Source organism: Geospiza fortis, unplaced genomic scaffold (genome assembly GCF_000277835.1).
Source record: "Geospiza fortis unplaced genomic scaffold, GeoFor_1.0 scaffold381, whole genome shotgun sequence".
Classification (NCBI taxonomy): domain Eukaryota; kingdom Metazoa; phylum Chordata; class Aves; order Passeriformes; family Thraupidae; genus Geospiza; species Geospiza fortis.
The window spans coordinates 1,892,898-1,916,220 of record NW_005054348.1 but is presented as its reverse complement, the minus strand read 5'-3'; the positions used below and the strand labels follow the sequence as shown (position 1 = coordinate 1,916,220).

The 23,323-nt window shown below is 38.5% G+C and overlaps 1 protein-coding gene across 1 annotated transcript; it reads right to left on the bottom strand.

Moving 5' to 3' along the window:
• Nucleotides 1–10,032: 10,032 nt before the first annotated feature.
• On the bottom strand, nt 10,033–22,592 carry GNG4 (G protein subunit gamma 4). The gene is made up of 3 exons (XM_031058777.1): nt 22,527–22,592; nt 17,121–17,226; nt 10,033–10,813 (listed from the first exon to the last, which is right to left on the bottom strand). The coding sequence occupies exons 2-3, from the start codon at nt 17,214–17,216 to the stop codon at nt 10,685–10,687; spliced, it is 225 nt and encodes a 74-aa protein (XP_030914637.1). The 5' UTR covers nt 17,217–17,226; nt 22,527–22,592; the 3' UTR covers nt 10,033–10,684.
• Nucleotides 22,593–23,323: the final 731 nt, after the last annotated feature.

Here is a 23,323-nt window from a genome sequence, read left to right as displayed (position 1 = left end):
GATGAAGGAGAGCACACACAATATTATCAGCACCTTGAGAATTTACTTGTCTCTGGTCTCCTGCATCTCAGTAACAAGGAGAAATTTGTTTCCTCAGACTGCCCCAGGACAAATCTACCTGGAAAAGTGATGTGGATAAATAAGCAAAGGCTTCTCAGAATCAGAGTCACAGAACGGGTCAGGTTGGAAGGGTCCGTAGGGTCTGGTCCAACCTCCCTGCTCGGGCAGGGCCATCGTAGAGCACGTGGCACAGGATTGTGTCCAGGTGGTTCTTGAACATCTCCAGAGGAGGAGACTGCACGACCTCTCTAGAAAATCTGTTCCAGTGTGCAATCACATTCACAGTAAATAATTTCTTCCTCAAGTTCAGGTGAAACATAACATTTTGTACATAATTTTCTGCTCTTTGCCTCTTGTTAATATACAAACTAGAAGATTATGTATAATAACTGTAAGGCCTAAATGAATGACTGCTGGTGCTAGTCTATTAGAAACACATTTAATTAGTAACAGAAACTGATCTGTATGAAGTAGAATGGAAAGAGATGGTTTTTTTTACAAAAAGAAGACTATATTTTTTTTAATACCCAAGCCATGAAAAGTGGTTGGAAAATGCCTACAGTCCTTTAAAAATGCTTAGTTAAGATTAATTTTTCATCAAGTGGAGTGAGATACTAGAAGGCAAACCAATGATTTTAACCTTTATATATTAGGTTTACAAGCAGAACTAAAATGTCTTGGAAATACATCAGTTTTAGTTTGCTGCATACTTAAAACATTTAATATGCAACTGAGTACTTGTCAGCAAATAGTAGTACTAGGGGGAGAATTTACACAAAAAATGCTATGATTAATCACTATTTACATTTGATTTGCCTTTCAGCATGTTCAGCTGCAGAAATAAAAACTGGTCCATCTATTAATATTTCTTTATATTTTGCTACATTCCTTGTACCCAATATGTTAGATTCTCTCCCATGCCAGGTGATCTGATGGGGATTGATCTTATACCTGGGAGTGATTATTTCTTTGCAGGCAAAACAGAGCACCCCATCCTTTAGTATCTTATTTTCCCTATGGCATTACCTACCTTCTTCAAGGATAAGTAACTGTATTACATACAAACCTGTTTCTCCATATTATACAAAGAGGATATCCAGGTCAAAAGGATGATACATATGCATTTTTGTAAGTCAGGTAGGAAATGGTTACTAACACAGTTTAGTTGTAGAGGATTGGCCTGTCTTATTCCATTTTTCTGATGCATCTCTACAAGATTTTTAAAGCCAAAGATTTTACCTAAGCCTCCCAGTTTCATGACAATCTGTATGATACTGTGTGCACCTGGATGTTAATCGTGAGGTGACCAGACCCAACTATTAACCCAATTTCCAGAAGTTCCTGTAAGTAAAGAAGTTTCGATTTGCATTCTTGAGAGCTTTTATGAGGACTATCATTTTGGCAAAGCAAGCTGATATTGGAGTATCTAAACATGGCTTCGAGGTGCTGAGTTTTAAGCATGCTTTTTAAAAATTGCCCATATAAAAATCAGATTTTTTTTCCAAGATTTAAGAATCATGAATATGTATACTATGAAAAGAAAAAGTTATCTGGAATATAACTTCTAGATAATGTTAAATTACTTTTCTGAAAAACTGAAAAAATTGAGTTTGGTTATGTTTTGATTTGGGTTATAAGAACTCTATAAAAAATACACCATTTTCATTATGCTCTTTCTGAGCAGATTTCCTCTTCTGACAGTAGAGGCTCAGAGGGTACCTCTGGCACACAAACTATAGTATAGGCACAACATGTTGGCACAAGAGCTGGAGACAGAAGACACAAATTTTGTTCCCCAGGCTGCTTGCAAACTTAAGATGCTTCTGTTAAATTTGCAGAGTCCTTCTGGATAAGCATCTTGTGTCTGACACAGAGAGGACATGATGGGTACCAGAGCTCCACTCATGTACCAAAGCCAGCCAGTCCACAGCATTCCAGGGTTGTTTTAATGTTTGTTTGCCTAATTGTTGCCTCGAGTGGGCAGCTGGGATATTTTTAGGACAGCAGCAGCAGAACAAAAGAACAAGAATCAGTGTGGAGCTGTGTATATTTTAGCAGAGTTCCTCCCCAGGGAGTTGTGTTTTATTGATCTCTGCCCGCTCCATCTGAAAGCAGAGGAAGATCTCGTGAGAGACTCCCTTTTAGGGGTTTGGGGCTTAACTTTCTCCCCAGATATATTACTTTTCACAAAACCTTTATGCCTTTAGTTTTTTAAAGAAAAAATATTAAAAAATATTACAGATCAGGGCATGAAGGGCTTTTTTAGTTTAAAGGGTTATAAATTTGCATCCCAAGAATATGTTTTATTCTTTTTCCAGTGTTCATTATCTAAACAGATTCACCGTCCATATTGGGGATTTATCAATCCTTTCCTTACCTTGTTTAGGGTCTTCACAAGGAGTAGATTTTGCTTATCTTCCCAAACAGAAGAAATGTCTTACTGCTTCCTTTTTCATCTTTCTGATCCAATGAAATGCAGATTCAGAGGAATTCCCAGATTCCTTTGGGAGTGCCTAGTGTTGCTCCATCCCAGGTGCAGGATCTGACATTTCACTTGTTAAATTTCATCCCATTAATCACTACCCAGTGTTTCAATCTATCTAGATTCTTCTGTAAAGCCTCCTACAGAGTCAACAGCACCTCCCAGTTTGGTGTCACCAGCAGATCTGTTAATGGTGTGCTCAGCTCCTGCATCCAAATAATTGAAAAACATACTGAACAGAACTGGCTCTAGATGTGAGCCCTGAGAAACTTCCCTGCTCACCAGGCAGATGTGGCCCCTTTCACTGCAACCCTTTGAGCTCTGCCTGCCCTTCAGCCAATCCTTCATCCAATACATCATGAACCTGCTCATCCCACTGTCAGACAACTTGTCCAGAAGGGTCTTGTGAGAGATGGTATCAAAAGCCTCACTAAAATCCCAGAAAACTACATCTACCTCCTTCCCTTCATCCAGCAGGCAGTGACCTTATCACAGAAGCAGATCAAATTAGTTAAACAGAACTTTCCTTTTGAGAACCCATATTGACTGTGTCTGATGACTGCATTATTCTATAAAAGCTTTTCAGTAGTACACAGTATAATCTTCTTCATTTTTCCACTTAACATTTTATGAATTAACTTCCAGTTAAGGAAGTTTTGTTTAAAATTATTTGTCTATTATTTTGCTGAGCCTTTTATTATTTTAATTAAGTTTTTTTATCTTCTTGTCTGTTTGGAGGAGTAGCTTTAAGTTTGCTGAATTAGGTCACAGTTATCCAAACTTACCAATATAGCAATAATAAATTTTACAGTCTAAGTTGACTCCTTGACATCTTCATGACAATCAAAAGTAGAAATGGATTCAAAAACGACCCATATGGTAGCAACTAAATCTTGACAAGCACATCTCAAAGAGCAAACAGGAATGTCTCACAGAGATGTGGAACATCAAATATCCAATAATCAGGCAGCAGCCAGCTGGTGGGGTTAGCTACTTCATGTGCAGCTAGAATACACTTATTTTTAACAAGTGGCACAAAGACTTCAGGATGCATGTACAGAAGAAAATAAGGTTTGTAGAAAGTTCTACAGAGACCTACAACAGCAAATACACTTTTTAATCACATGCCTGGTAAAGAGATAAGATGTTGGGGGATTGCAAAGCAAATTTGCCACAATATTTTTTATCACTTCATTATCTATCACTGGATAGATAATATTCAGGCTGTATTTAATTTAAAATAATTTACATGATCTCTTGCTATTTTCCCATCATGGTGCTTACCTTACCCTAGGATGGATGTGCTCTGCTGGAGAAAGCACCGGTGGCTGCTTCATTTGTTGCAGCAAGTGCAAGGTCAGTGAGGTGGGATCACAAAATAGGGGTTACAAGGCTAAGGGTTATTGCTGCCTGGGAGAACTGACAAGACCAGGAAAATCACAAAGCTAAATCTTTCATGTTAATTTTCTTTGTGTTTGATGTGCAAAAGGCATTCCACTTTGTAGAGCTGAGGACTCAGAGCTGATGGCTGAGCAAGTGGGAACATTGTATGAGATGTTGAAAGAGCTAACTCTGGAGCAGCAGGTACTCACAATCTGTCCAGGCTCTGCCTCAGCTTCCCACTGTAAGATGGAAATAGTTCCGCCCTCACATTCCTCCAGCATACTGTGGAGATACTTTGTGAAGCAACCTATGATGAGCACCACAGAGGAGCTCATCAGGGAACAGCTCTACATGGAAAGCAGAATTTGTGAGTAAATCAGGCCCAGGGCTACACAATGAATAACAACACCAAAATAGTACTGACTAACTGCTCATTAACTGAGCACTGCCTATACTGTGCCTTGTGGGAATTCCTGCAGTGGCGAGCTGGGATAGTAGAACATACAAATGAGAGAAGCAAATGGAATATGCATAAACAAGTGCTTAACTTGGCCTCTTTAATAATCTTTTAATGTACTTTTTTTCATTTATCCAGATTCTGTTTATATATTCACACCCCTGTTACAAGTATTTGTTTAGCTGGTATGGACAGAACTGTAAAGAAATGTAATCACTTTTATGGCCTCCTAATTTCTATTTCATAGTGGCTTTTGTAGTAATTTTCCAGAGTGTAAAGCAAACTCTCAATACAAAAAGAGCGTGTGAAGGGTGAGAAAGAAGACATCAGAAAGGCTGCTATCTATAACATTCTTTATGTTCTCAAAGTTTCTGTAAAGGAATTTTTTCTCAAGAATCTTAGCACCTGAAGTTTTGTCACTTGATCTTTTAAGGATATGACTGACATGTTCATATCAGCACTGCAGGTATATATAGCAGAAGTCTATTTATGTGTATTCTGTTCTGATGAGGAGGATAAAAGCTGATATGCTCTCCAGGGAGGAGCCTCTCAGACAAGAATCCACCGTAGTGAACAGTTTTATCCAAGAAAATTATGGATAAAAAGTCTTGTGAGCCACACTTGCCAGAGACAGATTGTTACACAGTCAATATCTTTAGAATTACTGCTACTTGAAAGGTTTTTTAAAAGTCACAATGGTTCTTTTCTATAAAGTATGGCTTATTCCTTCCTTTTGCTGAACATCTGTGCATGTCTTTAGAGTATCCATGAAGAGAGTGAAGGGCTCAAGGATGCCACCTAAAGCTCAAAGACACAAGAGGGTATGGTGCAGAGAAGCTACACAACAAATACATTTTGTGGAATGGGTTATCTTTTGAAACACATCCTTATGCCATGCCTAGTGTATTTTCCCTAAAATGTCATTCTTAGCATAAGCAGTGGCCTAAGCTCTGTTCTGGCTGTATTGTTATGCTGTGGCATATGAGGAAGTATTTGGCCCGAACTCCAGTAATTGGAGAACAGTCCCCACTCCCGAAATAAAAAACCCAACAGGCAGGAGTGAAGTTTGAGTGTGAAGGAACAGAGCAGCAGTCAGTGGGAGCTGTTGGGTGCTCTCTGGGCTGGGCACTCACTCTGGCCTAGAGCTGAGCCTTTCTACTGTTAGCAGCCACCTCAGCTGCTTCAGGGAGCAAAGGGCACAACTGGTGTCTCAGCAACACTGAGGAACAGGCAGCTGAGTTAATCTGGAAAATGAGCTCCAGCTGATACACACAACGACTTCCCCAGCTTTTGAAGGCATTTTTAGCCAGACACCTGACCTCTTTAGCCAAATAATGTATTTGTCTTTTGTGTCTTCCTAAACTGAGCGGTCTGGAACTGAAGCATGAGGTGTAACTGCACCCCAGCAGTGCAGCACTGCCCCAGTGCCAGGTGAAACCTTACACAACGCAGCCCACAAAAACAGGAGTGCTGGTGCTCTGTTTCAGTCTGTATTAACTCAGAATCCCCCTTTTGGCCATTACGAGTTGGTATTGGTACTTTTTCATCTCAGTCGGCTGCTATCACTTTATCAGTAGGTGGCAGTAATAGACAAGCCTGTGCAGTTCCTACTTGTAATAGGAATTTGGGAAAGAAAAGACCCAATTTTAGGGTAGAGCTGCTCATTTGTTTGTTCACAAGCGTGAGTGGTGTAAATGTACTTGACAAACTCAACTACACATCTTCCTCTAACAGACAGAAAAGTTGTTCCCATATCAGTTCTGGTATTTATGGCTGTACTGAATTTAATACTGCTATAAAGCTGGATTCAATTAGATGCAAATATACCTTTTTTACCTAGAGATTAAATGTGCAGGTGCCTGTAAAATTTTATGTAACACTTATTCTGGTAAAGTTGCCCACTATTTTTCACACATTACTATTTAAGTTAGTCTAATGACTTTAAGTATTAGTTTTCAGTAAAAGAAGCCTGTATTTCCTAGGAACCACTCCTCCCCCAAGTTTTCTTTAGTCTCCTTGAAGAAACAAATCCATATTCTAATGCAGACCCGCAGGATAGCCATAATTATGGCGTTTTCTAGGAAAATTATGTATACAGATTTTTATCCCTATATAATGAAGAGATAGGAAAAACTGTATAATCAGGTCCTCTCAAAGCACATACTTCATTACTCCTTAGATATCAGAAATCCACCTGGGTAAATGACTGCCTTATTGAAGTTTAGGCTTTGATATGCACCTTTACAGATTGTTGTTCCCAAAGTGTTCTTTCCTTCTGTTGGAGCTGATCCTGCTGTAAGTCACTGCAAAAATGCCTGGTTACAACATCCTTATGAATAATTGTTTACCTTAGTGCCACTGACAGCAAAGGTTGTATTTATTTTAACCTTTGGTGTGATGTAGAATAGCTTAGTTTAAACGTCCCTCTGTATTTTTTTCCTCCTTTGGTCATAATTTCATAGAGGGTAGCCTAAAAATTTTGCCTATCAGCACCAGCCAAGCACCCTGCTACTAATTTAATACATGATATAGGAAGCAAAGAAGGGGAATTTAGTATATAGCAGAGAGGAGGAAAATAGTTTTTAGGATTGAAATGGTGGCATCTTAAATTCAAAGGAAGCCAAGGGGATTAATCTCATGGAGGCAAAACAGCCAGCCCCACATGTGCTACTGATACATTACAATTTACCACCAATCTATTGGGAACTCTCATTTCATCAGAGCAGCAAGAGTTGAAGATAGGATATGAAGACAGGATTACTCAGAACATGTCAAAACCCCCTTGAATCCAGCTCTGTTCTGAAGTTCTCACTCTGTGAGATGACAGCCCCAACTCACAGAATTAAGAGAGAGCACCCATTACTTTCTGGGCCTGAACTACAAATAAACAAGCCTAATGGCATGTGAGATGAAACAGATAGAGAGCAGTACAGCATTTGGTTGGCAGCAGGTCTGGTTTTGTTTTCTTTAAGATTGGTAGGAATCAAATCAGACCGTTTGATGAAAATATAAACTCATTGCTTCAGCATACAAGAAACCATTCTATTAGCTAAATCCACGTTTTGGAGAAGTTTTTTTCCTATAATTCTATAGTTTCATGATATAATATGTATTCATTATTTAGAAAAATGTACAAAATCATTTGGATATTTTTGTGTAGAGCTGAGGCAAGATGCTTAAGCATGAAACTCAAGTATCAATAGCAGATTATCCAAACCACCTCAAAGGTCAAAGCAGCACAAAATATAACAATGACAAAGACACCTTATGGTTTGCTGAGATGTTTGGAGGAAAATATATTCATTTAAATGTTGATTTGTGGATCAAGCTGGCATTAAAAAAAAGTGAACCAGATGATGCTATTCTCTTTCAGAGAGTCAATTTTTTGATGGTGTTCTTAAGGAAAGTAATATATTTGTATGCTATCCAAAGCTGTTACAATTTTATTTGAAATGCTGATCTTCCAAGTTCACCTCACCCTCTTCCCCTTCAAATTACTAATTTGCCAATAGTATATCTTCATTCAAGGAAGTGGTAAATAAGGCCCAAATGTATCAGAGAAAGACATTCTGTTTTCCAGTAAGGAATTATGCTTCTACAGTTTAACCTCTTCAAACACATTATAGACATCTGCTAATGTAAATACGCACTTTATGGTATTCCATGTATTTCTTTTTTTACAAAATGCATCTTAGTAGATGCATTTTATTTTTTTAACCTAATGAAATTTATGAATTGATGAAAGAAACCACAAACATGGGAACCATCTATTTAAAACATAACTGCAACACATTCACAACTCCTTGAAGAAAGATTTTTGAGAAAATATCTGAAGATCAAAAGAATTCCATTCTCCCCTTGTGAATAATAATTCTAGATTTTTGTAAAAGCATCTCTTAGAACCAGAGACCCTCAAAAGCACTGAAACGTTTCAGTCTCAGGATATCAGACACTAACCCTAATTGGAAACAGAAAGCAAGCTGTTTGCAATCCGGCAATAAGCCATGGCAATTTTGTTATTTTAGATGGGAATGTTAATGATGAGCCACAAATGCAAGTTGTTACAAAGCCTTTGAGAATAAAGCTGGATGCCCTATATTCTCCTCCCATGCTGTTCCAGTTAAAACCATACATGCGGAAGGACAAATGAAAATGTTGCCATGGTGATCAGAGCAGTTACCAAATCATGTACGCTGTACGAAGGATTCCCTAAAGAACCTTATTAAGCATTTTGTTGCTCTTTTTAAATAAATATTTTCAGAAAGCCTGTTTTTATTTTGCTGTCAATGAAATAGCTACTCAGTTAGCTAAACCCTATTTCTCTACCCTCAAAATAAAAACACACCATACATTAATAAACAGTTTTGTTAAAAATTAGGAATGGGATTCCTAAGCTGAAAACTTCTAAATAGGAACCAAGGATGAGCCTACCAAAAATAAGACCTGTTCAAGATACTTGAATGATTTTCAGCATAGGTATGTCAAGCCTGCTAAGATACTGTATCCAGCTGCCCAATTCAAAAACCAAATATTTGAATGAAAGAGAAAGACATCCCAAAAGCCTACTGGTTAAAAGGAATATGGGTATGTAGGGGTTTTTACAATAACATTGCATGTGAGACACGAGGTGAGTTCTGCCAGCAGCAGAAGCAGCATCCAAAGCCCCCTGTCCTGTGTGCCCAGACTAGCAGTGCACACAGTTGGATGAGGCCAATTATCCAAGCCAAACAGCAAAGAAAACAAAACCTGTACAATGCAGACATCTTGTATTTCCACTGCACAAAACAGTACAACAGACATCGATGGAAATTGCTAAAAATAAGCTGGAGAAGGTCCATGCACTTTGGGGGAAATGCACGTGGCTTTGTTCACCAAGCAGCCCTTTTCAGCATCTAAATTCAGCATTTAAGAATACCCCAAGGCCCTCGATTCCTCACCTAGTTTTTTGCCTTGCAGGTATTTAAGATGTTTATGGAATACAAGTTTGTGCAGAGGAATGGAGGAAGCTTGATCTCTTATGGGTGGCTGTTCAGAGTCTCAGCTCAGACTGATGCAGTTCTCCAACAAAACTGTCTCCTGCCTTATGGGGCTGGCTGATACACTGGGACGTATCAGGTACTGCACTGAGACAACTGTCCTAATGCATCAGATTGAAAAAGAACTTTAATTTTTTTTTAATGAGGAGAAGAACCACAACAACAAAAAGTTTCTAAAGTCACAGTTGCTTCCATCAGGTGCCTTGTAGGAGCTTAATTTTACTTCATGGAGAAGGCAGTCTTATTCCACACCTCATTCTTTTCCTCTCACTGCACTTTAAAGTTGAAACAAAAAAAACATCCCAGAACCTCCACAAATTACTTGCTGACAACTTAACTAATCTGTGGCCACAAAATGTACAAACATAGTGGCTGTCAACTGCACAGTGGTCTCGCTGCATATCCTGGAGCAACCTTTATTTACCATTACTCTACATCCCCATAAAGCGGGCAAAAGCATGTAGAGGGCTGCTCAGAAAATGTAATACCTTCTCCCTGTGCTGTTCAGGGCAGTTTTATACCTCCCACTAAACCCTCAGAAACACTTACTTCACAGTTCAGTTTACTTTCTAAATAATTTAAGTCATTATCATTCAAAATAAGATACAAGCAACCACATTTTTCTACATTTTTATTGATGCAATCCTGATGTGTAATTATACATCTTCATTCTGCTCAGAGCTACAATGGCACTTTACTAGGATTGTTTTTGTAGTCAAGAAAAAACAGTCTTCAGAAAACATATTTATAGACACCACTTACTGTATAAGAGCAATCACTGTAAACATTGTAAATCACTGGGACTTTTTCCTAAATAGTGCTACTTGAGGAAAAGGTCACACTATTCTCTTTAGATAGAAATTTTTAAAGGCAATTGAATTAAATTCACCTTCCAAAGAAAATAAGAATGTTAAAAATAGCTTCAAGAATTGATATGACTCATTTAGATCCCAGAAAAATCTATTACTGGCAAAGATATCTACAATTTGATACTGTACTTGGTATTTTCACTAAGACCAAAAGAATATTTATGAAGCACTGAAATTAACTTGTACATTGCTCTGAAAGATAAGCATTACCTTGAATTTTTAGTTTTTTAATTTTTTTTTGTTTTTTAATTTTAGGGGGGGTTTTAGCCAAAATTGCACTACCTTCCAAAAATATTGTAGTTATGGGGTAAGTGTTGACATCTGAGGAAAAAAATGCTAAAAGCATGCAACACTGATACCAAGTTTTAGCAGATGACATTTTTAATTGAAAACTGACTCAAAGGATAGTACAAAAGAGTTTCTTCTCCCTAAAAGGATTTTCAGATGCAGGTACAGGAATAATAAGGGGATCTTCTCCAATGTGTGCATCACAATATGCCAATAAATCTGCTGCAGCCTTGGATACCTAATAGAAGAGAAGAGAGAACTACTGTAACACTTAATTCTGAACCAATCTGAATTGCATAAATATTTTTCATAGAACAAATGATAATGGAAGCTATCATAAAACAGGGAGTAGTTTGCTTTATCCTTTAAATATTAGACACATCTCTCAATTTGCTCTTGCCAGGCCTAGTAATCCTTACACATATTTTACCTAACATAGTGACATAGGTGGTATTGATTGATATCATCCATGTCGAGCTGTTCCTCTGCAACAGAAGGAGATCAGGAGCACACAGTCATTAAAACATTTGTATGTTAACCACCCATAAGCAATAAGGATTCTCCTTGAAGTGTCTGTTTCTGTAGAGAAACCTGCTTCAGCTGTTACTCCCATTCATTGGTTTTCCACACACACTCTATCCTCTGCTCCTCTGGTTGCAAAATAAAAAGTCCCTTAAGAACATGACCATGGGATTAAAAAGAAATAATAAATCAGGAACAAAACTTGAACACCATGTGGTCATAGCTCTCATTTAAGTTCAATACTGCTCTTTTCAATGAAGCAAGACTAATGTCTTCTGCTTAGTAAATTACTGTAAGTAGTCCTTTATTCACAGCATTCATTTAAATTTGAGCACTACCTTAATTTTTTAACTTAATATTTTTATACTTCTAAAATAAATACTTCTCAAGTCTCCAAATTCAGAACATGGGTTTATGCTTACTGTAAAGTCTATAAAAATACAAACACATACAAAAATGTAGCAGTGTGTTGAATATTTGCAATGCAAGCTATTTTGCAGTAAATGAAAAATGAAATATTAAACCTTGTAATTTTTGCAGCTTCGTGCCTTAAGAATATTCATGGCAGTAGGCCAATAGTGACTCATTTATTTTTTCAAGAATTTAGAAAGTATATACAAAATTTTTTTGTTCTGATCAGTCAGTAAGATATTCACAGCTATCTGTATCTCTTTGCTTTGGTGAATTATTGGTTTTCAATATTCTGATACTTGAGAAAATGAATTCTGGAGTCTTTACAAAGAAGTCTTTTCTCTGAGCACAGTGACAGCTTGTGCCCCATCAAACACCAGGGTCAGCATGTTTGCACAACTAGAGTGAAGAGAAGAAATAAATCCCATTTCTGGTATTTTTGTAGCAGGTGTGTCCCCAGTGTTTGCTTTAAGCTTCCCCACGCCCTGCTTGCTTTGACATGAACCCAGCCTATAGCAGGCTTCAGATGAGATCTATGAAGTCAACAGGTATTGAAACAGAATTTGCATGAAACTTGAATGAACTTCTGAAGATGGTTACAGACTTTATTACTTCATTTTCTTTATTTTTAATTTCTATATGTCTTTGTAGAATGCTTAAACCTATGGAGAACCTGTGGTTGGCACCCCAGTATAGGCTATCCCCTAATGGAGGAAATAAGAGTGTTAAGGTTATTTAAAATCAGCTTGTCTTTGAATTGGCCTGTAAGACAAAAGGGTGGCAGAGACACTACATATGAACAGAAGACTGCTGGGCACAGGTGAAAAAGAAAACTGAAAAAAGTCGGAAGAGAGATTCACAAGGACCAGTGTTTCTCAAGAAAGAAGCAGGTAAAACAAAAATGTGTTGGAAGTTACAGACCTCAAAGTACAAAGGATTGCAATGATTTTCCTGTAATGATCTTGTTAGTTTCATGCATGGATAAGCAACATCAGCCCAAGTATATTGCTTTTCATTCAATGGAAGAGAAGTACAATTTCAGACCACATTCTTAGGAGGGACAAACCCAATAATATAATTTCCTGTTTCTCTACATATTACTGTGCTTTGATATGATATAACCAAAAAAAAGGATGTTTCACTAGTCAAAGCTCAGCATACATTTTTGTATCTAACTTGTCTGTAATGCTGGTAAGAATGTTGTGAAGCAAAGTAACACATTCACAGAATCATCTGGGTTGGAAAAGACCTTTGAAATTATCAAGTCCAGCCTTTGACCTAAGCCACGTTGTCAACTAGACCATGGCACTTGGTGCCACATCCAGTCACTTCTTAACTCCAGGGATGGGATGGCAACTCCACCACTTCCCTGGGCACCCCACTCCAATGCCCCATCACCCCTTTCTGTGAAAAGAAACCCTATCTTCAATGTCATACTGTTTAAGTCACATTTTAGTTTGCTTTTAAACAAAGCATAGTACAATTTATTTAAAAACCAACCTGCAACAAGAAACTGAGGAACATGATCTTTGTCACAAACTAAACCTGCACTAGACCATATATTTTCATCCCTTAAACAAATAAAAGGTTTCGAGAGGAAAAATCCTCCCACTGGGATTACAGTAGTCATAAAAAAGTGAATTATAACCATTTCTTCACTAAAAGTAGAGTAACTTAGGCCTGCACAGTGGAATAATGACCATTCACAACAGGGAGTTAAATGAGCTGATCACAGTCCAGGAGCAATGAAAACACGAGTTCCTGTGGCTGTGAGCAGCGTTGGCAGAGCCAGACCTGTGGCCCAAAAAAGAGCAAAATACAATATTGCCTCCAGCAAGTTTCCTGCTCAGTGTCATTGTTGTGAAGAGGTGGAAGGCCTGTGCATGAGCATGGCACAAGGCTCCAGCAGGAATGGTGCTTTGGCACAGGCAGCCCCCAGAGGTGCCCCACGGCCGGGGCTGTGCTGTACACACTGATGTGCTGATCATCCCACTGTGCCATGGAAGGAGCGAAATGCAGCCCAATCTATCCTAGCTGTTACTCACCTTTGGGGTTATTTGTAGCTCAATGCTGTTGGACAGCTTAAAAATAGCTTTTCCTAAGAATTAAAATAAATACATGGGATTTGAATATTCAAATGAAGTGAACACATTTATCATGTCAGCTTTCCTACGCAACATGGCTTGGTCTGCAAATTCAAAGTAATTTATACATATTGCAGAAGTGGCTAAAGAAAAAAAAATCAGACTCCAGTTTGATTGATGAATTCTATCAGAAAGTTAACATCTCATTTTTAAAAAATCTTTTAATGTGTATGGATTAAAAGATGGAATATATATGTATCACACTGATCTCACATTTCGTAGAATTACTTTTACTCTCACAAAAACCACATCTGGTTATCAAATTAATAGTAGGGAAAAAAATCCAACAAATCACTCAACCCTGATGCTTTAAATAATTAGTCTCAGGAGGACTGTGAAATTTTACCATTATATTTCAGAATAGCAGAGGTGATAAAAACTGCCAGAGTTAGTACATCCTGTTAGCTGCACTAATAATTATAAGCTTCAGTGACATGGCAAAATGCTGCAATTACAATGTCTTCTGCCTTGTCATGGATTCTGACTAATTACCATGCTTGCTACAACACCCACTCTGCTTATCCTTTACATCTAAAACAAAGACATTCACACACAATTATTGGCATTCTCACTGTTCATCTCCCAACACTATTCAGGACCAGTTAGGAATACTTCCTATCTTCCTTAGGAAAAAGAAAATGGAATGATAACTGATATGCCAAGGGTCTTAAATGTCAGAGCACTGCTTGCAAAGAAAAGATTAAGTAGTGCTTTATTCTGAGGACAACTCTGATAAACACCAATACCAACTTTGCTTTCTCAGTTTTACTGCTAGCATCGTTAGAAGACACATTATTCTACTAGTCACGAGGCCACTGTTCACCTGATTTACTTTGGTGTTTCCTAGCTTGGAATCTGCGTTTCCAGCTTCCTACTTACTTCTCCTTTATAACTCTAGCTGTTCCTTTGCAGGTAAGACAGGTTCAATTATGATCCTTCTGGCATTCCTGTGTTTCACAAAAAAACCCACAGTAATCCTCCTTCCAAGTACTGATCAATACACCAATAACTCCATCGTCCTCTTTCGAGTTGTCCTGCTTCTTTCACACCTCAGCAGCGAGTTGCCTTTGTGGAACCTCAGAACACAGCCCTTCTTTGCTGCTCTGACTGGCTAGAGGACTTAACAGGAGTTCTTAAATTAGTTGAAAAACCCAGAACACAGTGGGGAGTCAGCATCTATCAACATACTTTTAACTACAGCATTTTAATGTGTAGACCCAACTCTTGCTGGTTACAGCAGCTACTGTGCATTGGAAACAAAGTGCCTCTGTAGTAGAAAAATAAACTGGAACTTCTGATTTTCCCGTCAATAACACAGACGTCTCTTCCATGTGATCTTGCCCATCGTGGCAATAACAACTTGGCTATAGCTATTTGAAAAAGAGGGTTTAATTAAATTATTTGGAAAGCCCTGGTATTTTGTTAAATGTCTAACTAGTTTAATCAGATGCAAAACACTAGGAAAAAAAGGAAGTAAGTTCATTTATCTACCTTTACAGTAATGATCTGAGAACTTAAAATCTCCTGTTGAAACCACTGGAAAGTCCCTTGATAAAATTTGACTGTGCTGAAACATACACTTAACTGATTGAAGATTAAAAAGCCAAGCAGATTTTGAAGGAATAAAAAGCCCATCAACCGCTTCTCACAATCCCTCATATGCTTGTTCAGAGAAATTCTAGAAATTAAGGCAATTTGAAAAGTTATGTTTGTTTTATGTTAGTGTCGGAGCCCTCATAATTCTGAAACATGCCAAATTTTCTTTGGTGTGTTTTTGGTCCCAGGCTATTTCAAAAAGTGAAGTAATTGCACTTTCAAGCTACCTGGTTTTTAGGTCTGCCACATTTGTAATAACTGTGTTCATTTTAATTAAACTGACTGTAAAAATAACCTGCGTCTTTCTTGCAGCTATGTCTTTCTTGCACACGTAATTAAGAATGTTATACACCTAACTAATGGAGCTATTTGCAAAACTGACCTAATGATGTGGGACGTGACAGTTACCACTGCATATACAGAAGCAAGTTTAAGGCAATCTACTAAGAATCAACAATTTCAAATGCCAGTAAACTGGGACAATTTCAAATGCCAAACAACTTTGTTTTTGATCTTTCCAACCCTTTCCTCTGCCACCCACATCCTTCCTTGTCAGTTCTGTTCATGCAGCTGCAACATGACCTGAGCTGGGACTAACCAAGGCAGACCTTCTTCTACTGCAGGAAGCAAACACCTGTCCCTGTGAACAGGTTATGTGATGAATTTGTGACACACTATGAAATAGAGGAACTACTTTTGCAAATTCAGTGGTCTTACAAGACATCATTAAAAACTGCCACAAAACACAGTGACTGAAATGCCTTTTTTCATATGAGCAAGATTGACCACTCATGTGAATTGCACTAACATTTCTGAATTATAAACATTACTTCTCCAGCTGGTGAGTCTGTGATCTGAGACTATTTTAAAAACCATAACTGTATACTACTGTCCCCACGCTGACTACATGCAGACTTTCAGCACACAGGATGGATGGACAAACAGACTGAGTTAAGACTACGTGAAGATTTCAATGTACAACATTTTTAAATTGTCCTACTGAATTAATAATGTCAGTTAGTTTGTAACAACTCAGTTACGATTGTTTGTAGAGAAATGGGTAATTTCAATGCATTACTTTTTAAAGATGGAAAGACTAAAAACTTCTTCCTTGTAGAGACTGGATTTTTTTATCAAAATAATTATTCCCTATTTTCAGAAGAAGAGAGCAAAATAAATGAGTATTGCTTTCTTGAAAAGTTCTATGGTATTTTTAGCTTCAGGTCCTTGATATTTCACAAAGTTTTAGCCTAGTGGAAAGCAGAATGACACACAAGAATAATCCACAGGATTTTTTGGTTAAAAAACCTGAAATGCTCTGTTTAATAGCGCCTTTAATGATAATATTTAATCCATAAGAGGCACGATGGAACCAAATCTTCACATACAACATGTTATCAAGTGTGAAGAGTCATAAGTGCACACTGCAATTGTACACTTTTTTGTGCAATGGTGTCTGCACTAAAACAAAACAAAGCAAAGCAATTCAGCTTGTCTCATCATTATCCAAAAATTTTGCAATATCTTAAAGACTTATTCTAGATCTTAAAGAGAAAAACCAAGAAACCATAGCTGCACTTCTATTCAGCTACAGGTGACAAAGAAGAGCACCTGTGCACCCACCAGCTGATTTTAAGCATTTCACAAAATACCACTTTTGACAAACATGACAGACACTCACACAGAAGCAGACTTGAAGCCAGGCTTTGGAAATCTCTACACTAGAACCCACCAGTCAGTATGTAACTCAGTCACAGCACTGAATATTGTTTTATTGCTCAACACAGATTCTTGATTTCTGCATTATTAAGGGCATGCTGTTCCACAGACTAGTCAGTGAATTCAAAATATCAACAATAAGTCTAAGTTTACCTTTATTCTATCCATGTATGCTTCCATTTTTAATTGCTCCACAGCTTTCCTGGCTTGAGAAATACTGGTTGTACTGTTTGACACTAGTTCCTTCATTTTGTTTGTCCTGGAAGAGATGAAGTTGAGACCATTTAAAGAACAGGTAGCAAATGCAGCAATCACTGAGAGGACAATTATCTGAACTCTAACCAGCCCTTGCCCACCACATCAACGCTGCCAGGCTGTTGGTCATGAATACAAAGCAGACATCATTTATTTCTCTTCTCTTGGCTCCATGGTACTTTATTGCATTACATATTTGCATCCTTGATCATCAGCATTCTGCCTGAATCCTGCAAATGACACACAAACACAGAGCACGTGACCATGACTTCAGTGTGAAAATGGTTGCCCTGGTTCACATTGCCAACGCAGAACAGCTGTTCACAAACAGACTTTGCAGGCATTGCAGTTTGGCTCCACGCCCCAGTTACACCTAGAAACATCAAAACAAGCTCAGAAATGTGTGCAGTGGAAATTAATGCCACACCACTCTCACCAAGCATCAGAGAGAAATTCTAAGATAGAGAATGAGTCAGAATTCTATCGATAAAAGAAGTTTAGAAATGAAGTAACAGATTAAGAAGAAATAATGTAGAGGTTTCCAACCTTTTGCTTAGACACCCCAGCAAAGTCTAAAGCTGACTAAACCCAGTACAGTACAGGATGCTTTATTTTTGAGAGACCTGCAGCTCTTGGGAAGGGACATCTAGGTAAGGTATGGCAGCCTTTGGTTCTGTGGCATTGCTCCTCCCTGAGGGATTAAATCAGCTCAATATCCAGCAGTCCTCAGCACTGTTACCAAATGAGTTGAGACATCCACATTCAGACCCTGACTTACAATATCTGTGCTGGACGTGGTCTGCAGGTTAGACCCCTGTGTGCTGACACCTCTATGGAGCGCTGGCCCAGCACAAGGAACAGTCACTGTTTGAAGTCACTGGAGGTTTGGACGAAGGCCACATGGAACCATGATGGGATACAGATGACCTAGACAGGTCCCAGACTAGCTGTATACCTAGTAAGACTGGATGCTGAAGTTTCAATCAGGCAACATTCCCCTGTGGTCCTTAGCACAAGGGCCATCTGCGGCCAGATTAGTCTGGCACCAAGCCTCAGAAACCAACACAAAGTTCAGCAAAATGCAAAGGACACAGAGTGTGAGAGGCAGATGGGACACAGGAGAAAAACACACACACAAGAAGGCATTTTGCACTGCTGCCAAAGCACTTTCAGGCTCAGGCCCTTCAAAATGAATACTTCCAGCCTATTTCTGGATAAGAAGCAAACACCTAGAACCACACAAATGTCCCTTCTTGAACCTTGATAGCTTACCTGATCCAGTCCTGATACAAACAGGAAATAAAGTAGGGCGCTGGAAATGCTCTTATGAAAAAACCTGTATGTACAGTGAACGCCCCTGTCAGACTCAAGGGAAGTACACAATCCATAGTACAGAAAGAATGGAAGAATATTTTTTTAACTGCTTTGATTTCGCAAAACACAAATGCTCAGAGACAAGGCAAAGACAGTTGTTTCTTCTCACAGCCTGGTATGAAACAAACTGTGCTGTAAAAGAGATGGTGCAATACAAATGCCATGGTGAGCCATGCTCAACACTAATTTGAAGAAACAATAGAATCTTTTTCTTTCAGGTCTAGTATAAGTCAAGGCAGGGAAATGCTACTTTAAAATATATTAAAACAAAACAAACAAAACAAGAGCTTTAGCATATGCCAAGACAAAGAACAGGTTTTCTGCATATACGTGTGTCACTTGAATGGAGCACAAGTTTCCCTCTTGTGTGCTCTGATGAAATAAAATCGTGTCAGAACACAGCAGGTTCTTTGTCTTCATCTTTGTTTACAATTTTTTAACTCATATTCCTTACAAGGCACAGGACTGAATACATGTGGAGCAACTGGCTTTGCATCAAATGCCATGTACTGTATGAAAATCCACAACCAAGCCACAGCCTCCAATCCATTCTGAGATGTGTTTTGACTTGCAATGGAAAGTCAAACAGCAGAAAGGGTACAAGACATTCACAAAAGGAGAAGGCTCTGAATTACAGCTCATCTCTGGAGTTTTTGTTTGACTCAATTCCCTCAGTTTTAAGTATCAACCTATCCATAAAAATTAGAATATACACATTTAGCTTTGTTTACAAAATTATACCCTCACAAGAGTGAATAATTTAAATTTTATCATCTCCACATCTACCTTACTAGTGATTACAAAGTCAAAAATGTCAAAGCTAAATCAAGTCAGAGGCCTTTCTACATTTGCCACAAACATTTAAATTAAACTGAATTAAGCAACTGCAACTCCCTGAACAGTCCAGAGAATTCCAGATCTCCCACACTTTTCTGGCAATTCACTCACTCATACTGTAAAAGTTATAAACATTAGAATAAGACAATTTGAACTGTCACTAGCTACAACAATGTTGGCAAGAAGTGTTCATAGTACTTCCAGCCAGTGTTTAAGCATTAACAGAATAAGGATTGAGTTAAGTCCATAGTAGAATTTTGAAAAGGCTATTAGGCATAAAAATGCTTCTAAAAATTCAAACCATGTTTCTAAAGCAATGCCACAAAGATAATATATCCTTACCTATATTCTGAAACACCAAATAGGAAAAGTAAAAAAAAAAATCTTGACTAGTAAAGCATTTCACAGTATCAAAAACCAACCAGAATATGAGGCTTCATAAAAAAAAGAACTTTAAATAAAAAGAAAAGTCTGGCACTAGGCATTTCAGACACGGGAGAAAATTTCCACTTATCCTCAGTAAGAGGTTTGTTTATACTCTGAAGCACAAACATTTGTTCTGTTCCAAATCCTGCTCCAACCTTGGCCTTTACATGCATTTAAATATTTAACTACTATATTTCTGGAAGTGTTTAGCATCCATTTAAGTATTTAATTTTCTACAGACAGGTATGGTTCCATAACTTTGCGAGACTGACTTCTCCTCACATACCGAGCTACATATACCTCTACCTTCTCTCACTCTCTGCAAACACTGTACATATCTGTGCATCCTTTAAGGCCCTATTAGATATGGTGTGATGTTGACAATGAGAATTGTACCCACTTTCAAACCAGGCTGTGATAAAGATCCTTGTTGCAGACAAAACTTTGTATGACACTTGATTCTGTTCTCCTTAGGACCTATGATAATAACCTTAAGCTTAATACTCTTTAATGAAATAAAATTGTTACTTAGAAATACAGCTCTGGAGAGAACAGAAATTTTAATTACAAGAGAATCTAGTACACACCCATCCCCTGCAATGAGGAAGCCTCTCCTTCAAACACCCTCTCAAAGAATGTGCTTCATCTGAGGCTGCAGCCTGACAATTGGATCTGATCCTCTCTCTTAAGAAGATTCCTCTTAAACTGTCCAAGTATTCTCTAGGCCTTCAGTCCCACAGGAAGGCACATTTATCTTTAAGTTGTACCTGGGTGAGCAGTCTACAGGATCATGGAATGGTTTATGTTGGAAGGCACCTTTAAACATCACCTGGTTCAAGGCAATGCAATGATCCTGCAATGAGCAGGAGCATCTTCTACTGTAACAAGTTGCTCTGGGCCCTATCCAAGCTGACCCGGAATGTTTCCAGGGATGGGGTGTCCACCATTTCTCTGGGTAACCTGTTACAGTGTTTCACCACACTTATGGTAAACTTTTTTCCTTATATCTGGTCTGAATCAACCCTCTTTTACTTTAAAACCATTACCCTTCATCCTTTCACAACCGACCCTGCTAAAAATTCTGTCCCAGTTTTTCTTTTAAGTCTCTTTTTATTACTGAAAGGCTGCAGTAAGGTCTCCCTGGAGCCTTTGCTTCCCTAGGATGAACAATTCCAACTCTCAGATATTCCTCATACGAGAGGTGCTCCAGCCCCTTGATATCCTGGGGTCCCTCTCCTGGACTGGCTCCAACAGGTCAATGTCCTTGCCATGCTGGGCACCCCAGAGCTGGATGCAGTGTGAGTAGAGGGGCAGAATCACCTCCCTTGCCTGCTGACCACATCGCTTTTGATGTTTAAAAGGAGCAACTTTTCCCCATCATTTGAATTACCTAAAACCCCTGGAGCCAGAAATTCTCTGCTGGGTTTGCTGCTGCTCATTCCTGGTTGTTTTTAGGTTGGATCAATGCAGGCACACACAGGCCCTGATAATCACTGTAGTTACAGTAACTGTGCTAAGGAGCAGCCTTCATGCAGCCTACATGTCACTGCTGCAGCCAGCAGACCTGGATTGTACAGGAGCTCATTTATCCAGAGTATTTTTGTGCAGCACACGAGTTCATTGACCTGGTCTCTATTGATTCCTTTCTTTTAGGGGAACACTGGCTGGGCTAACGAAGAGCAGTGACAGCAGCTACACAGCCTTTTTTAGCCAAACAGTTTCTGCTGACTGGCACCCCACACCAGACAGCCCTTTCCTAAAGCATCACTCCTGAGACCTGCACAGCGACAGCCTCCCAGCCAGCTGCATTTTCTGGTGTTTTGTTTTGTTTACCTTACCTCATCCTTTTTCTGGGTGCACGTAACTCATGTGTGCTGAAGTTCTTCATTTCCCAGGCTCCTAAAAATGCTTGTGAAGAGCAGCTATTCCTTTTTTGTTTTACAATGAATGATTGTACCTAACAGCACTTCAAAGGCAAATTTATCTTATTATAATGCATAAAGCTGCATAAAGATTTGCAGGTATAGCTTGATGCTGCACTGGGGTAAGGAGTGCAACCTTTGCTTACTAAACATTACAAATACTTGCTAGTAAAATACAGAAAAAAGTCTAAAAACTTGAGTAACACAGAAGCAAAATTGACTTTTCAACCTCAAGGATGGATTTCTACAAGAAACAGGGATGAAAAGCTGCATTTCCCCCCACTCCAGCTCCAAGTACAATCTTACAATGCCATACCATAAAAGTGACCTCTGGAACTCAAGGTAAAAAGCCCTAAGCCAAATTGCTGCCTTAATCTAAAGTCATGGACCTGAAATTATTAGATTAGAAAACCTGGGGTTGGCAACTCCAAAGAACACACAAGCTCTGTACTTTGTGGACCACACAGGCCAATAGGAAAGTTAACTCAATCAATCATTCAACTAAGTCCCAGTGACATTAGCGGGAATCATCCCTGGATAATGACCTGCAAATCACATCCTAAATTGAGGAAAGATCGCCACATTTAATTATCCACTTGCAGGAACATAAACAGCAAATTTAACAGCCTCACGTCTGTCCGATGCCAAACTAGTATACCCAAGAAATTAAAAGAAAAAAAAAAGAAAAAGAAATTAAAAGAAACCCAACTTCCCCTGCTATCTCAGTTCTTACTCTAAGACTTACAGCAACTGATGTAGCTCTGTTAAAAGAGAGGCAGGGTAAGGAATCCTTTTCTTTCTATATCTCACGGCTGCACAAAGAAATACAAGAAAATTACTGCAGCTTTTCACTCCATCTTCTAAGGAGAAGCTTAGTAGTATAAGTAGAAATTATTAGATTAAAAGCAAGAACTATTATTCACAATAAGGAAAGAATGCAATTTTCATACCATAAATGTGCTGACTTTGAAAATAACTTCTCCTCATGTAACTGCAAATCAGCGAAACTCCTGCAGCTTAGTTCTTGTCTAACATATCCAGTACTATATCCAGTCCAATTGTCAAGTTCCAAAAATTCTTGCCATCATACCCAAATTTTTACTCAAAATAATAATCTTGCTTTTTAACATTAAAAAAAAACAAAAACCAAAGGAAACAATGGCTGAACTAATGTGATATTTCCCAAGGACAATATTTTTGTGCAATATTATTTATCATCAGCATACAGGTTATGTGAACATATAGCCCAGCAAACCATCAGAGATTTCGTAAGTCTGAGGCAGAAAGATTTTTCCTGGCTACTGTTTTACCTCTTTAGCTAATTTTGAAAGATAGCTGTGAGCTTTCAAAGAAATACATAGGGAATTTTGATTATTCCTCTTAAACCCCGCTTAAAAGGCATTTGAACAGAATTGTAACCTACAATGCAGGGAGAGCTTCTCCTGCAGGGTAGAAACGTTTTTTAAGTTGTTATTCCGAGTTTTCTGTCTGACTGCACTGCCCTAATGGCTCCGCTGTGCAGCAGCTCCCAGCAGCACACAG

Bases quoted from the DNA above. Each gene is read 5' to 3' on its own strand.
- GNG4 (XM_031058777.1), bottom strand. From the start codon at position 17,216: ATGAAGGAACTAGTGTCAAACAGTACAACCAGTATTTCTCAAGCCAGG. The intron at 10,814-17,120 runs GTAAACTTAGAC...CTCTTCTATTAG, and splicing joins CATACATGGATAGAATAAAG to GTATCCAAGGCTGCAGCAGA.